This window comes from Platichthys flesus, chromosome 12 (assembly GCF_949316205.1).
Source record: "Platichthys flesus chromosome 12, fPlaFle2.1, whole genome shotgun sequence".
NCBI lineage: Eukaryota > Metazoa > Chordata > Actinopteri > Pleuronectiformes > Pleuronectidae > Platichthys > Platichthys flesus.
The window spans coordinates 21,425,934-21,442,811 of record NC_084956.1 but is presented as its reverse complement, the minus strand read 5'-3'; the positions used below and the strand labels follow the sequence as shown (position 1 = coordinate 21,442,811).

The following is a 16,878-nucleotide window of genomic DNA, read 5'->3' as shown; positions in this document are numbered from 1 at the left end:
GCGCAAAGGCCAAGCAGCACAGAAGCTTCAAACTGCTCCTCCAGGAACTGTCTGCTGAACACAGTGATCTCCTTCTCCACACTGAGGTGAGGTGGCTGAGCCGAGGAAAAATACTGCATCGCTTCTGCTCATTGCTGAACGAAATCAAGGCTTTCATGGAGTCAAGAGAGGAGGACACTACACTTTTGTCTGATGCTGAGTGGCTGCTTGATCTTGAGTTCCTGACAGACATGACAGAGAAACCCAATCAGCTCAACACCCAGTTACAAGGTAAAGACAGAACAATTTCTGACATGATCAGTGCTGTTAAGGCTTTTAAAGCAAAACTGTCATTCTACCTCCAGCAACTGAAAAACAAAAGACTGCAACACTTCCCAACAGTAGTTAAGATGTTAGATAGCCATGCGGGGCTGACTTTGTTTTGGATGTCAATAAATATTGTGACCTCATGTCAAAGCTAGGCCAGGAGTTTGAGGATAGGTTCAATGATTTTGATAAGCTGGAGCCATGTGTGGCATTCATTGCCAACCCATTCATGGAGGTAGACATCACAGAGATTTCAGTAAAGATGGCTGAACTGTTCACTGTCAATCCTGTGGAGATGGAGATGGAGGTTATAAATCTCCAGAATCATGTTCAGCTTAAGTCTCAGCAACACTCACATCATTTCTGGAGCCTTTTAGACCCAGAAAACTACAAGAACATTCACCAAGCAGCACTTCAAATTTCTGCTTTATTTGGTTCGACATACCTTTGTGAAGCTGCTTTTTCTGACATGAATGTCATCAAATCTAAATTCAGAACAAGACTGACAGATGAACATTTAAATGACTGTATTAGAGTGAACCTGAGTGCATACACTCCAGCATACACCTCTTTGGTGGACTCCATGCAGTGCCAGTCATCTCACTAAGTTTTAAAAAGAGTGAGTGTACTAATGTTTTCTTGGACCTTTGATGTTGAGTTATTGAGTTATTGTTATTGATTTGAGTTACTTTTGATAAGCATTGTGTATTGCAATTTCAAACGTGTACAAACAGAAGGACTCCATGCAGTGCCAGTCATCTCACTAAGTTTTAAAAAGAGTGAGTGTACTAATGTTTTCTTGGACATTTGATGTTGAGTTATTAAGTTATTGTACTAGAGTTATTTTTGATAAGCATTGTGTATTGCAATGTCACACGTGTACAAAGAAAAGCTTAAGTCAGTTGATTAATAAATATGTGTGATGTGATGCAAGTAGCTCTTGGCCACTTAATTTTTTTCTAAGTAGCTCTCAGTTGAAAAAAGGTTGGAGACCCCTGGTATAGATGATGTGACCATAGAGGAGATTCTACTGTCATATGGTATTGTCAGATTGCTCAACCATTTCTCCATTTTTAAACTTACATATTCAGAGTATATTACTGGAAAAACTGTCTATGGCCAACCTTTAAAATCAATTTAATAAAAAGAAATATAACCCAACAATGCTGTCAACATGTGGACCTATCTGTACTTGTTACATAATTAAGTATTTTGTACTCATGGGATGCCTTTTTTAATTTCTGCCTAAGTACTGCTTCAGTATGTGTATCCAGGATCACACACACAGCCACAAGTTTATTTATTTAACAACAAATATCATTTTCTTTTTAATTTATTTTATTATTCTAATTGCACGATTCTAATGACCGTTGCCCCTGTTTGTTTGTCAGCAGGATTACCCAGCTGACTTCCACAAAGCTCAGTTGAAGGATGGGACATGGGCCAAAAAAGAACCCATTAAATCTTGGCACAGATTCAAACAATATCCAGGATATTTTTCCAATTTCTTTAACATTTTTATGACATTTTCACCTATTTCCCAGGGAATAATTCATGGTTATTGATGAAATAAAAAATCAGAGCATGGTTGGGGGAATGATATCTAATAGAATGCACAAGTTGAGGTGGCTGGTTTGAATAAATTCAATAGGCCCCTTAAATTTAAGGGGACTGTTGTGCCTTGGTGGACGTCTGCGCGCTGCTGAGTGTTTCTAGTTAAACACTTACTTTACCTCCTCAAGTATCAAAAACTTTAAAAATAAAAAAGGGATTAACAATCTTTTGTCAAATGGACATGCCATCAGCATGTGTTGAGGGGTCATGAGTCAGCTTTACTTGGATATAGAGTCACAGCTTAAACTATGCATATGGAATTTTAGAGATACTGAGAAGATTCCACTGCATTTATACTGACAGTTATTATTTTAGATGTACGACTCTTTACACACATTCCCACTTTTGTTCACACTCAAACCTCCTCACCATCTTAATAAATACAGTCTTTGGTTGTTTAAAAATCGCCTTTGTATAGTCTGCAGCCACAAAGGACACAAACTCACACACAGGTTTATTTTTCTTCCTATTCTAGTTCCACACAAATGCACAGAGTGGCACGTCTTGGCCCTGCAACAGAGCAAGCAATAATTACTCATTCAAATGAACATGTCAGGACTGACGACAGACAAGCCCTCCCCCCCTGCCACACACATACACACCCTTCACACTTCAGACAAAAAAACACACTTGGCATAGGCACAAATGAATATGAATATGAATACACACACACACACACACACACACACACACACACACACACACACACACACACACACACACACACACACACACACACACACACACACACACACACACACACACACACACACACACACACACACACACACACACACACACACACACACACACACACTTCATGTCGCAGTGTGGGAGAGATCCATCAACAGCACAGCAGGCAGACAGGCTCCATACGGTAGCGCTGTTCTAAGCTGGTCCTCACTGTACGCCTGCCATGTATCAGCTCAGCAACACACACACACACACACACACACACACACACACACACACACACACACACACACACACACACACACACACACACACACACACACACACACACACACACACACACACACACACACACACACACACACACACACACACACACACACACACACACACACGTGTACATGCACATACACACACAATTTATTGAAACAGAAATGCAAAGCTCAGATATGGAGCAGTAGTTTTTATGATTGACAAAGCGACTGCGACTGTGAAAAATCACAAGACATCTGTGTGTGTGTGTGTGTGTGTGTGTGTGTGTGTGTGTGTGAGACAGTAAGCTAGTGACACACAGACTTGGAGGCAGTGGCAGAGATGAAAAGCAGAGCTGGAGTGAAAGAAGCAAGACGGCAAACAACAATAACAAGGAGGGGAAAGAATATATAACATGCGGCAGAGCATGTTATATATTTATTGCCGGTTAAAGTGGGCTGTAGGGGCCGGGAGATAATACTGTCTTAATACAGCAGGTGCAATAGGTTGCAGAGGATGACTCAAGTGTATCTGTGTTGTGCTTAATCACAGTTTAATCACAGTTTGAGTCTCAAACGGCCACAGAAGGTCTCACTACAAAATACAGAACTGAATCGTCAGAGCCTCACACTGTCCACGTGTGAGGCTCTGACGATTCACAAAAAACAATCTAATATAATAAAACACACACTCTGTATTATATACACTGCTCAAAATAATGAAGGGAAGACTTAACACCAAGTCAGTTAAACTTGAGGAGAATCAATCTGTCCATTTAGGAAGCACAAGTGATTGTGAATCCATTTCCCTTGCTTGGTGCAATTGAAAGTGACAACAGGTGCAATGCAGGCAAAAGCAAGCAAAACCTGATCCAGGTCTCGAAGGAGATCCCCAGGACACATCCCCAGATTCATCAGGAGCATGCCCAGACGTGGTCGGGATCATACAGGCACGTGGAGGCCATCCACAGAACTGAGTCACATTATGAGTTGCCTCAGCAAGTTGTATCAGTCTGTGATTTCTTTCTTTTACTTGGATTTTTCAGTGTGGTTTTGAATCAAGCCCTAAATAGGTTGATGATTTTGGTTTCCATTGATCGTCAAGTTTAATATTTTGTTCATCAAGATCTCAGCAAAATAACAATTCATCAGTTGCTCTAATAATTCCTGTCTGAAAAAATCTTTCATTTGATCAATTTCACACTCTGCATTATTAAGATAATTTAGGTACTTGGTACTATTAAGGGGCTAAAGAAGTGCAGTGTTGCACTCGGCTGTGGCTGAGTGGAAGAGCGGCCGTCCTCCAACCAGAAGGTCGGCAGTTCAATCCCAGTCTTCCCCATCTACATGACAAAGTGTCCTTGGACAAGATGCTGAACCCTGAATTGCCCCTCATAGAATAAAAAAAGGATACGTTCAATATTAATAAAGTATTAACAAACAGGCAACCAGCACTTTGCAATTAGTGGGGGCGGGACAGTGTGCCTTAACTGTCAATGTGCAAACCCAGTCAAACATTTACTTTTCCACAGTCCTCAGATAAACTACAGCAGCGGTCGACAGGCCTGGCCTGCTAGATGATTTTGATAATTTCATTATTTTTTATTTCACTCTATGAAAAGGATGGGTAATGAGCTCCGTGATGGCAACATTCATAGAATCACTTGCTCTTATGCAACTTACTAACAAAGTAAAAATACAACGGGAAGCAAACAAACAATTCCAAATAAGTTTAGGGAAAGGTTGTTGGTCGTTCACCACCCTGTTAGTAGGCCCACTTCATCCCTTTGAGCAGTTTCATTGTTGCTGATGAGGTCTGATGCCATTGTGTCATCAGCAAACTCAATGATGCGGTTGTAGCTGAAGGATGTAGGGAGCAGCAACTGTCTGTTCCTTCATACGTGTGAGATTGACGACTTAAGAATTCAGCTGAGACACCTCTTGTGTAGACACACTAGGTGGATCTGTTGTAGTGTAGAAAGCGTTTCTGCATAGTGTAAGAGATAACCCACGTAGATGGCAATAATGCTCCACCCTAACTATACATGTGAATACAGAGCCAACAGAGTTTTCACATCGAGAACTGCGATGGTCACCATGGTAGGCTTTTGGATCCAGACTCTGGGCAGTAGTGGTCTTGGAGTAGAGCCGCAATATCAAGCTCCCACCAATACATGAACTTCACGGGTCTCAAGTCAGTCTCAAGCTGTCAATTCCCCCCTGTTTTATAAAAACTCAAACAATTTAAACCAAAATTATCAGAAACATGTCAATTGATAATATATCATTGTGAGGGGAGATTTTTTGGTTTACACTTTAACTTTTTAGTTGGGTCCGATGACTGTTGGATTTTACAAGCGTTCTGAACAATGTCAGTTCTGTAAAAGTTTAAATTGAATCTAGCATTATCTACGATTTTTGACCTCAGCATAATACTATCATAATCTAACTCCTGGTGGTAAATACAATGTTTGTTGCTTTTGTTTCAGAGAGTTTCTGTTATTTCAAATAAGAGAAGCAGTATACATTCAGACATATATTAAAAAGTCCCAAATATTGTGTTTTTACAGATAACAATTTGTTGAAAAGTATTGTCTGTATTTATATAGAGCTTATAGTCGTGATGACCACTCAGACTGCTTTATAGTACAGTTTTAAATTCACACACATATTCATATGTTAATTTGTGGTTCAGTATCTTGCCCGAGACAACCCTTTTTTTACATACCTGTGGTGTCCATGTTATGGCCAGGGGGAGGGGCAGGTCAGCAGAGCATTCAGGGCCCTCTGCAGGGTGCTGTAGGGTGCAAAGGATGGGACAGTTATCAGTTTTTGTTTTTGTTTCTGTGAGTCTTACGCTCAGACCACACTGGACGTGTGAGTGACATGTGTGTTGCAGAACATCTTACTTTTCCTTCTGGAGTACATTATAAGGTTAGAGCTGCCACACTGTCTTTCTCAATGTAACACATGGTTCACAGCAAAATAGACAGTGGAAATGACCGTTTCCCCACAGCTTCATGTCTATATCTGAAACTTAAGAATTTGCAGCACTTTCTGTACCTGCTTAAGTAAAAGGAAAACTCAAAGTAAAATCATTTCTGTTGACTGAATCCATTAATTTGTTTTAACAAAGTATTTACTGCTTTTATAGGACCTAAGATGCATGGCTTCATAGCATAGAGTTCTGGCATTTACTAAAGTACAAAGGCCTACAGGAAATACAGTACTCATAGCATAACCCTGAAATATCAGCCCCGCAGCAGACACACTCCCTGTATGAACAGCAGAGGCCCTCGAGAAACAGCAGATCAGTGACAGCGAAGTGTAGATGTCACATGCTACTCACGCACCTAGTATGGGTCAAGTTTAAGGAGGGAGGACTAGGTGGGCAACAAACTGTCACCTTTTTCTCTGAGGTCCCTTATTTCATCAGAAACAGTGTTTTCGTTCAATAAATATTCGTTCAATAAATATTCCAATCATCCCAATCATTTTAAAATGTTTGCGTCAACACTTCCCTTAATCAGTACTGATCCTTGGAGGCTTTTAATGTAGAAGTGTAGATGCCATGGAATTTTCCATTATGAACTGACCAGCTATTAAAGCAAAGGGCCATTCGAACTGTGCTTTAATAGCTAGTGACAGCAACTGTTCTTCATTTTCTGGGAGTTATTAGTTGTCACTCAGCCATTTGAATGTGATCTGTCATTGCTGTTCAGCCAAAACTTCATTAAAAGTCATCAAGAAGACACTTGTTTACAACATTAGGATCCAGATTTCCTCCCTCCTTTCACCTTCAACAGCATACTACTCCTCGTCCTCTCCCCACGCTCTTCTTCCCTCACTCCCCCTGCCAGCCCAGCCTCTATGTGTCCGTGCCAGTGCTGCCTCCTCCCCTAGCTGTGCCTAGTGAGGGATGACCTGGTGCTGGATCTGATGGAAGCAGCTGGAACGTGGGGAGCTCTCCAAGCTATTTTTACCTGGTGCCAGAGGGGTGAGGAGGGCCAGGTGGGCAGGTGGGCACAGAGTGGGGTCCCGCTACCCTTCCATGTCCCCAGTGCATGTCATCCAGGCTTTGGAAAGCATCACCTCACCATGCCTCCCACCCACTTTTCCCTAGACTTTGCAACAGCGATGTGCGATACTAACAATTCTGCCAGCTGCTAGACGTTCGATTCTGACTCAGATTTTGAGAAAGTTCCAAAGTGCCAGGAGTGAAAATCATATATTTTATTGTATAGTAAAAATGTAATTCATTCTTTAACCTCAATACGTTTCATTGCATATTTTCTTCCATTTGATCTCCTGCTTCCGGGCACATTAGGAAACCTGACCATACGATGTTGTCCACAGAGTTTAGATGTTCTGTGCTACATCACAGTCACGGTGAGTTATCATATCTTTCCTCCTCATCTCCAGTTTGACCTAGATTTATGTTTGCAGATGTAAATCACTCATTTTCTGTCGGTAAACTGAACATCCGAAATATGTTTGGTAAAGTTAACCTGGTTGGATTGTTATGGACAGTCAAGCTGTGGAGTGTTCCTTTTGATGATGAATAATTGTGAAACAAATTAAACCCAAGAAAACTGTATCTGTGTCCAAATGTGTCTCCTACCTTCGACTTGAGTTTGATAGTGAGAATGTGCTGCCTCCCAGAAGAGTCTTGCGCCTTCAGTCTCAGTGTTCGGAACTCTGTGTCTATGAAAAGCAGCCTGAAGATGGACACACACACAAACACACACAATTCATACACGATAAATCAGAGAAAGGTGCCGACAACACTGTGTAGTGACAACAGCCATTATCCATCATTAATCACAGCAGCAGAGAGCCATATTGAGATATCAACTCTGCCTTCAGATTTATTACTTTGGGTACAAAAGTGGAGACATCAGGTTACATCCAATCACACCCAAATCCAGCAAAACATTAACGACAGGATGTTTTCCTCTAAAATTCTGATTAGCACTCTTCTCCAGCGAGAGCTTTTTTAATGCTTTAATGTGGAATATAACAAACCAAATCATGTTGAGGGTGAGAGCATTTCATGCAGAGTCACTAGGAACACAGTTGATTTAATTCGTTCAAACAAAACTGGTGGAAACACACTGATTGTATGAACACTATGTTAATACAATAATAAAATGTCATCACAGGTCACTTCAGCCAATTTCCTAATACATTGTTCTAATACAGCTTTCATGGAAGGATACGATGAAGATGCAACTGTACACTATTCTACATCGATTAATTTAGAATAATTGTGAAGAACAGAAACATATTTGATTGGAAATATTCCTCATGCAACTCACATGCCTATTTAAAACTAACTGAATATGAATCCATTCAACTAATCCATCGGCTTACTCTACTATAATTTCTTTACTGTGGGTAATGGTACGCCTGATATATCTTTGGGTTAATTTCATTGGCTAATATTGGCCTATCCCAGTCACAGATAAATTGATATTGGCTTATATCTGCATTTTTTTCCTTATAGAACATAATGTGGAAATATAGTTTGGTTTATTTCTGAAATTGTAAAAAATATGTAAATATGTACATTTTAAACAAAGACAAAAGATACTTTATGCTACATTTAATATAAATACACATAAATATATCATGTGTATCACCAACAAATTGATGTTGGAGTAACTCCTTTAAATTGGTGGCAGCAGTCCCAAAAAGGCAGTTTTTGCTGGACTCTGTGTTTCAAGCAAGTTTAACGTTCAGTCTTCACACTCTCATTAGCACCAGATATTTGTAGAAGCAGGCAGATGATTTCAGTGAAAGGCTTGGGTAACCTCCCATAGACTATCTGGCCAGAACCAAACAGCAGACAGAAGCATTTAGCATATCAATAGCTAGATGTTTTCTCAGGAGTTGGTGGACACCCTAGACTCAAAATAAAGATGGACGAAGCATTGCCACGTCCTCCCATTATTCCAAATCGGCCAGCTCCAGCTATATGATTTCCATCTTAAAATCCAATCATAATGCAGGCAGAAATTAGATGAGAAATAAATGGTAATAGACATCTTGACAGGAAAGGACTGGACAATCGACTGTCAACAGGAAGAAACCTGTCCAACATCCATTTGCAACCAAGTTAAAATAAGTGACACTACAAGGATTTTAGCAGCAAGAAGATTCATATTCCAGCTCCCGTGAATGTAAATCTTAAAATGGCCTTCAGGTAGGATGTCAATTTCAAGCAAGAGTCAGCTGGTAAATCAGCCCCCCCCCCCCCCTATATATTATAAGCTAATTAGAAAAAAACGTTTCGACTGGCTAAGGACAAAACACTGATGTGGCCTAAGCATGCATCAACGCTGCTGTCAGATTTACTGCTGCTTAAGTCTATCTCTGGTCGACTAAGACTTGAAGACAACACACTAATCTTTAACAAAGGGTTTGAACAGAACTCCTCCAGATTTACAGTACAATATGATTGGCGCTCTGTGTTGAAGCTGACATCGCTGTATATCAGCTGAGGATTTATGGAGTGATGTAGAGGAGTGTGATGTGAGCGGCTTGCTCACGAATTACACTCACACACACACACGCACACACTTAGGGAAGTGATGGAATGATGGGAAACGGTGTCAGATTTGCCCAACTCATAAAAATGTCTACTCGTTCATACGCTTGCAATCAAATGCCTGTGAAGGGCGACAGTTGAAGTGTCATACGCACACTTACATCTACACTTACATACACATGACATCATCTTCATGCCAATTCGACAAAGTGTAGTTTTCCTGGAACTTGAACTTATAGATAGAATTTCTCTCAGTTTCACCTCCATCACCCTGTATCTCTAGGGTGTGGGCCCCACACACAGACACCCTTCCCAAATGTTAGGGTGTGTCGATACTGATCTCAGTGCTTATCAGGCCAAAAACAGGCATGCTATACAATGTATACATTTAAGTATCAACAAATTTGAGTTAGACAGCCCTTCATTTAATCCAATAATGATTAAATCAGCTTACTTAATACAATTTTCCGTTTTAGAGAAGAGTTACTGTTGTTCTTGTTGACTTACAAAGACACTGCATTTTGCTCACAGTTGCTGTGAGACTCAATCAAAAAACTTTGGCTGCATTCAGACTTCCAGAAACTCACGTTTAATGTAATGCAATGAATCATATTTGATTTGTTAAAAATGTCGCTAACATCAACCCCAAACCTTCAATAAATGTATTGACTTTATTGTGGTCTCCCCCAATTTTGTAAGTTCAAAATATATCCAATAGAAACAACTTATGAATCTAAACAAGAAAGCTTTAAAGCAGACGCATACTGTCTACTACATTCATCCCACTGATGTGATTGTAGTCAATTGGTTGCATCAAGCATTTATGAAGTGCTTAAGAGGAAACTTGAAAATATTTTTTAATATATAAATATATTGTGATGTTGCCTTAAAATTTCCCATTATTTAGGGGCCATGTCAACAAGCCATGTGACAATGTGTATAACGTTGTATATCTAAATTTAAACTATTGAGATTATTGAAAACAACCCAGACCAGTACTCAGTATCAACCAACTTTTAAGTTTTAGGTCTGTACAACTGTATTGACAGTGAACAAGTCATTGGTGCATAACTAATACACACATTTCCATCCTTCCTCTCTTCCGGGGTCTTATGCCAGGATATCAGGGACTAGCTCACGCCCATAGTTGGCCATGATGGAAACAGCATGACAGTCAGATGTCCTGCTGGGAAGACTGATGAGAGCATCCCATTTACAACTCCACAGCCAAGTGATCTGCTTCCACACAGTGCACACCACGCTCATTTGTGCTTGCACGCGTGTGCATGTCTTTGCATTTGTGTGTGTGTGTGTTGAAAAATGATTCATGACCACCGATATCAATAGATCTGTAACTATAACCCAATAACTAAATATGAGGAATTCGTATTGTTTTGCCAATAGCAGATAGTTGAGTGTGATGACATGCACAAGACATATATAACTTTATTCATCGACCAGGTTTACAGCATAAACTTTTCTGATTGGGACATTATAATTACTTACTGGGTGTACCTGTACAGCTGTTTAACTCCCAATACCATTTGTGTTTGGACTGAAATAATATAAAAAACAAGAATTTAATAACTGAAAACCTTTCACTCCCTCAGCCAAGGCCTGCTTGGCCCAACATAGCCTGCCATAGATCTTAATATCAGTTTGCAAATTACAATAATATAATCCTTAAATTTGCACACAAGGGGCCTGTGCTTTTTGCTATCTCCCTCCTTCCCTTGAAGACATTGTTTGGAAACATGATGAAACTTTTCACTGTTTTACTGACATGACTATATTGTACCTGTAAAGCTCATTGATCTTTCCAAACGCCTTAATTAAAAAATGTCTATCCAAAATGAAACATATTGATAAGCATGGATTTTCTGCAGTAAAATATTGATAAATCAAATATATTATTTGTTGGACCAGCCAATAGGGGTTATTCTTTAAGAATTTGAATGCTTTGAGAGCTCACCTATCAAAGACATTGGAGTGACTTTTGATTCCTCTCAGAAATTCCAGTCTTTTGTCAAGAGGATTATTAAGACTGTAGAGCATTGTTATATAGCTACAATTGGTCTTGTTCTATCATTGTGATGCTGGAAACAAAATGCTTTTATTCATATCTTCCAGACTTAATTATTGTAATTCCTTTTTCTCTAGTCATCCTATAGTATGTCTTCAGCCCCTTCAGAATGCTCGAGCTGGAATTTCATCTTGTTACAGCTGATTCTGTCCAATCTTCAGAATTTTAAGGTTTTTCTTTTAACTATAAAGCCTGGATTCAGACCAGATAAAACATTCACACACCTTTTAGGAAACAAGTGCATCAGAAAGTAGTAATACTCAACTTTTCTCATCGTGGTTCTCCTCTCATTCCTTCAGTTAATTACAAATCAGTTAGCTTCAGAGCCTTTGGCTGCCTTCATTCACATCATTAGAAACTATCATGTCAATAATGCCACTCCATCACCTTACCAAAGCTTATTTAAATGTCATGTTTGTAATACCATTGATTTATTATATAAAAACTTTAAATAAATTGATTGCCAGATGATAACTGTAGTGGAAAAATAACTAAGTGTAGTGGAAAATAGCTAAGTGTGGTTGAAACCTATTTCATAGTTGAAGAGTAACTTTTTGCATACCTGTCTAAGACTACATGACCTGAACTGTTTATGACCTGAAACCTGTATGACCTTTCTATATACCTGTTTGACCTTTCCATTAGTTATTGACAGTCCAAAGAACCCAATGGAAATGTAGCAAATCATTTATTCCTGTGCCTTAGTTCCAGTCTTAAAACTATGACTACAGAACCAGTCTGAACTGGCTCAGGCCAACAGCCTTGTCATCCTATATAAGGACTTTGCATTTGACTGCTCTCCATCTTCACTCTGAGATCCTTAGGACTCTCGGTGGGTTGATCCTTTCTGCAGAAAGCCCCTTATTAAATACACGTAGATGACTTTGTTGTTTACAGCCTCTCCTATTTTCAGATTTCCATCACATAGCACTGTGATAATAGGAGACCATGTTGTGTACATGCACTAAGAGTGCCAGTCCATAATGAGCCCAGACAGATCCTGGGCCATGTTTGGGGTCACCAAGTGATGGCGGCTGAACTACTTGACCTAATTTTTGTATTTAATTAATACACAGTATGCCATCTCCAGCCAATTAAGATGACCATGCTCTAAAATGCAGTAATGGAGGCCGAAAGAGAGAGGGAGTGACTCACTTACCTTGCCCAATAAGCAGGAAGCATAACTGCTGAAAACCCCTGGCGGCTATTAGCACGGCCCATACAAATTAAGACGCAAACGAAACTGGAGGGCCTTGGAGATTGAGGTTCACTGTGTATAATGTCTCGTAACCGCAACATGACACTGAAAATGATGTTCATCTCATCTCCAGCATAAAGCATACCTTCACCTCCCCTTCTCCTATTAAAACCTGAGACTCTTCAATTAGAGCCATTTGCATTCGCTAATATCATAATTGTAGCCATGGTCATTAATAGGAAAGTGGAAAATGAGTGTAGTAGTCAAGGCTTAATCCAAACTGGGGGAGAACACGTATCTCCTCCATAGCAATCACCAACCCCGCCTCCCTCTCCCGATGAGTGGAGACGACGGCGTTAGCTGAGCCTGTCACCGCTCATGGCCTGGGAGTCATTAAATGTAACCTTGATTTAACTATAACACAATAACTAAAAATAAGGAAAGTCACTAAGAGTTATTTGTAAATGGGCAATGAGCTGTTGTTGTGGTTGTGTTGCCGCCTACTTAATCAGTTTAGAGTGCAGGCAAGAAAAAAGTCACCGCTAGAAGGTAGAGCAGGTCATCCTTAAACCAAAAGGTCGGCAGTAAGATCCCAGTCTCCCCCATTCTGTGTGCCAAAGTGTCCTTAATGTCATTACTGTAAACTTACATACATATTGACATACAGACAGTGGAGTTCACCATAAACAAGAGTGAGGTGAAAATTCTGGGCCAGATAGTGAACCCCAAATTGCTCCTGACAGCTTTTTTAGCAGTGTATGATTGATTTAAGATAGAGAAAGTGCTGCTGATTGTGTGTGTGTGAATGGGTGGATGGCAAAGCTGTGCTGTAAACGGCTTTGAGTGTTCAACAAGACTAGAAAATAGCTATAAATGTACAGACTACCATTAAAACAGTGGCGTTTTGTCAGTATATAGACGCCTACATTTGTGCAAAAGAAATAATATCAGTAAGGTACAGTTTCAATCATTTCCTTGATTCTGGCTTAAGAGTTCTTATAATGCCACATTATATTCAAGGTTGCAGAAGCTGAATTCCCTTGAACAGAGAAAAGGAAAAAACATGAAACATGAAACAAGCGCCATCTGCAAGTTTGTCTGGAGGCAAATCACTTTCAGTGAATCCTAGCACCATGTAAGTGGGGAAGGGGAACAGGGAACTTAATTTCATTATCGCTTGATTCTCGCTGTGAGGCAATTTAAACAACTGTTTGCATTTAGAGGCAATTCATTCAATAGCACTGCAGAGGTAGTTTATTGTTGTCGTACTGATAATAGTTACATTTTTATGTTTAAGGACCACTTTGAAAACCAGATGGATTATCAGTGGACGCTTATTCTGATACGTTTAGGAGAAATAAATACGGTGCAGATAAAAATACAAGCTTACAAGCACAATCGTACAAGCACTTGCCAGGACTGCAATCAGGGCAAGTAAACATGCTTCAAGTGTGTATTTAAATTCAGTTAACTTCCAGCAAAGGAGAGACCCTAAAAACTGAGATTTTAAGCATTCCCACTGAAAACGGAGAAAAGTGAAGATCTGCTGCTGAGCACAGTCCACAGAACCCTGAAGCCATCAGTGCTGCACAAAGAGCTGACCCTGAACTGGAGAGAATCAGTTGTCTTTTTCATAGTTGTGAACGCGCCTCTTGTGGTGAACATGCTGAACAATGTCACTTACATCGATGCAGCTACAGAGCACTGGTCACCTGTTTACTCAAAGTTTATAATTATTAAATGTACAGACAAATAATTAAAGATTTCCAGAAATGAGCCTTTCTTACTTATGTTTGTACTGTAGATCAAAAAATACATCTTTAGGAATTTACTAGCAGATAACCACAGCATGATGATTTTAAGATTTGATCCACTCATAGTTGGTTGATGCCACTGTGAACCAGCAAGCCCCAGATGACACAGGTAAGCCACCTCTCAAAGTCAAATGTAAAGTTTTGCAGACAAGGGGGTCTCAACTTTCCCAACAGTTAATCAATTTAGTTTCTGATGCCCGTTTAGAAGCAGTGTTATTGCTCACCGAGGCCCACTTACTTGTTCCACCCAAGGGTCTCCATCTCAGAGATGAGCTGCGAGTAATACTGAGGCGGTGGGATGGAGCTGCACTCAGGTCGGCTCTTCAGACCCACTTCCTGCAACAACACAGAAGAGCGCCTCTTATTTTAAGCCCAGATTACTATGCAGATCACTGCACAACTTAACAACCATGCACCATCGTTTCTGCTAAAAGCAGATAAGATGAATACAAAAATGAAATCAGTGTCAATAGGTCAAATGCCTCTGTTTGGCGGCAAACATACAGGCTGTCACACTTTTCAATAATTTATCAAAAACATATACAGTATGTACATGTGTGCCTCGCCATCAAGGTTATTGATAGTGCCTCAAGGTTCTCATGTACCACCTAGTCTTATGGCAACAATGTCATGGTGAACGTGTTAACACAGCGTGTCCCTCTCCTCCTCACCAAGACAGTCTTCAGCTCCAGTAAGAAAGTGACAAGATCGGCCGACTGCTGCAGCCTCTGTGAGAAGTGGAAGAAAACAGAAAAAGGCATCCTTGCATGTGAGGATAATGAAGTGACAGTGTCTACTTTTTTCCTCTAGCCAGCCATTCAAATCAAACACAGCGTTTGTGATTAATGGGGGCTGCCACCAGCTTTAATAATTAATGATAGCTTAAAGGCTGTGAAAATAATGAACTTTGCAGCCCGGGGTGAAATATCAATCTCATCCAAATAACCCTGAGGGGCCACATAACAAATAGGGACATTTTCCAGGCGATGTTAATTAAACAGTGAAAAATATTTTTCTCTACTTCTGATTGAGGCAAGCCTTACGGGTGACAGAGAGCGCAGGAACGACGCCTGGCGAACACAAAGGAGCCGGAAGAAAAGGACATGACAAATACACAGATAAATAAATAAATACAGGAAGCACAGGACAATCAAAGCTGACTGACACAACACAACTGAAATGTTACGATGCAACAAGAAAGATGCTCAGTGTGTGTTTGTGTGTGTGTAGAGTTTACCTGCTTCACTATGGGCTCATATCCATGCAACAGGTATTTTAACTGCCAGCTGCAGTGCAACCTACAATACAGAGTTATGAACAGTTACAAACAACACAAAAACAGACAATATTCTGTAAATTAGTAGGGATTTACAATGAGACGTATTGCTCAACACACTAATATTAAACCATCTTTCACAATGTGAACATAAAACATCAAAGAAGATAGATGATAATTCTCACTTGGCCCGTTTGAGCTTGTGATCTGGTGGCAGCACTATTCTCAGTCTGAAATCTCGTTCCTACAAAACAACAAATGACAAGCAGACTGGTATTATACAAACAGAGAGCTCAACATTCAAAAAAACTAACTACATACATTAGAAATGCTTAAAAACAAAACTGACTCATGAAGGCAGCACAGAACTCTGTTGGGAAATTGGAAAATATGAAGTTCATCTATGTACAGCAGGACAAGTCTATAATATGGAACTTCACTTTTATTCAAGTCTGAATCAATGATATCAACTGTTTGATTCAGCAAAAGCAAGTAGTTAATATTCTCATTCTAAATAAACTAGAGCCCCTTTCTCTCTGTCCTTTCTATAACTTGCTTCTACTAGCACTGCCTTACTTTTAGTGGTGACTTGCTCAAATATAAATCCAAAGTTTGAGTGCCGTGGCCGAATTAACTACACAAGAACATCTAAATTTCTTTAAATGCATCCATTTCTCAGTGCAGAGTGGAGAGGCTTTCTTCGCAGAGCATTAACTAAAGTGGGTTAAAGTTGGCTCGAGTTAACTGAAGTTAGCAGGAGTAAGCCGAAGTTACCTGGACGGTGATGAATCCGTCATAGATAGTTCTGTCAGAGTTGAGGGGCAGAAGTATTGGGTTGTCTTTCACCAGTGACTCCATCGTTCAACCTCCAGCCACAGTCTCTCCTCAGCTGAAGTTCAGCAGCCTCACAGTTCACCGGTGAATTTGAAGTGACTCAGCAACACGGAGCCAACACGTACGTTCACATATTTCAACTAATGCAGATAAAACACCGGCTGCACAGATGTATCTTGGTTTTAAGCAGGTTTTAAGCTAGCATCAGCGTTAGCATTAGCATAGTGAATGAAAACTACACATTCCCTCCATGAAACAT

At 40.1% G+C, this 16,878-nt stretch overlaps 1 protein-coding gene across 4 annotated transcripts in view; it reads right to left on the bottom strand.

Moving 5' to 3' along the window:
• Positions 1-16,878, bottom strand: part of fancl (FA complementation group L) — a 27,233-nt gene extending 10,355 nt beyond the window's left edge. For all 4 annotated transcript variants that reach the window (XM_062401138.1, XM_062401140.1, XM_062401139.1 and 1 more), the window contains exons 1-7: positions 16,560-16,878; positions 15,971-16,029; positions 15,747-15,807; positions 15,181-15,237; positions 14,748-14,845; positions 7,486-7,582; positions 5,593-5,661 (exon numbers count right to left, since the gene is read on the bottom strand). In XM_062401138.1, the coding sequence (XP_062257122.1) occupies positions 5,593-5,661; positions 7,486-7,582; positions 14,748-14,845; positions 15,181-15,237; positions 15,747-15,807; positions 15,971-16,029; positions 16,560-16,643 (525 nt within the window). In that variant the 5' untranslated portion in view covers positions 16,644-16,878. The remainder of the gene's footprint in view (positions 1-5,592; positions 5,662-7,485; positions 7,583-14,747; positions 14,846-15,180; positions 15,238-15,746; positions 15,808-15,970; positions 16,030-16,559) is intronic.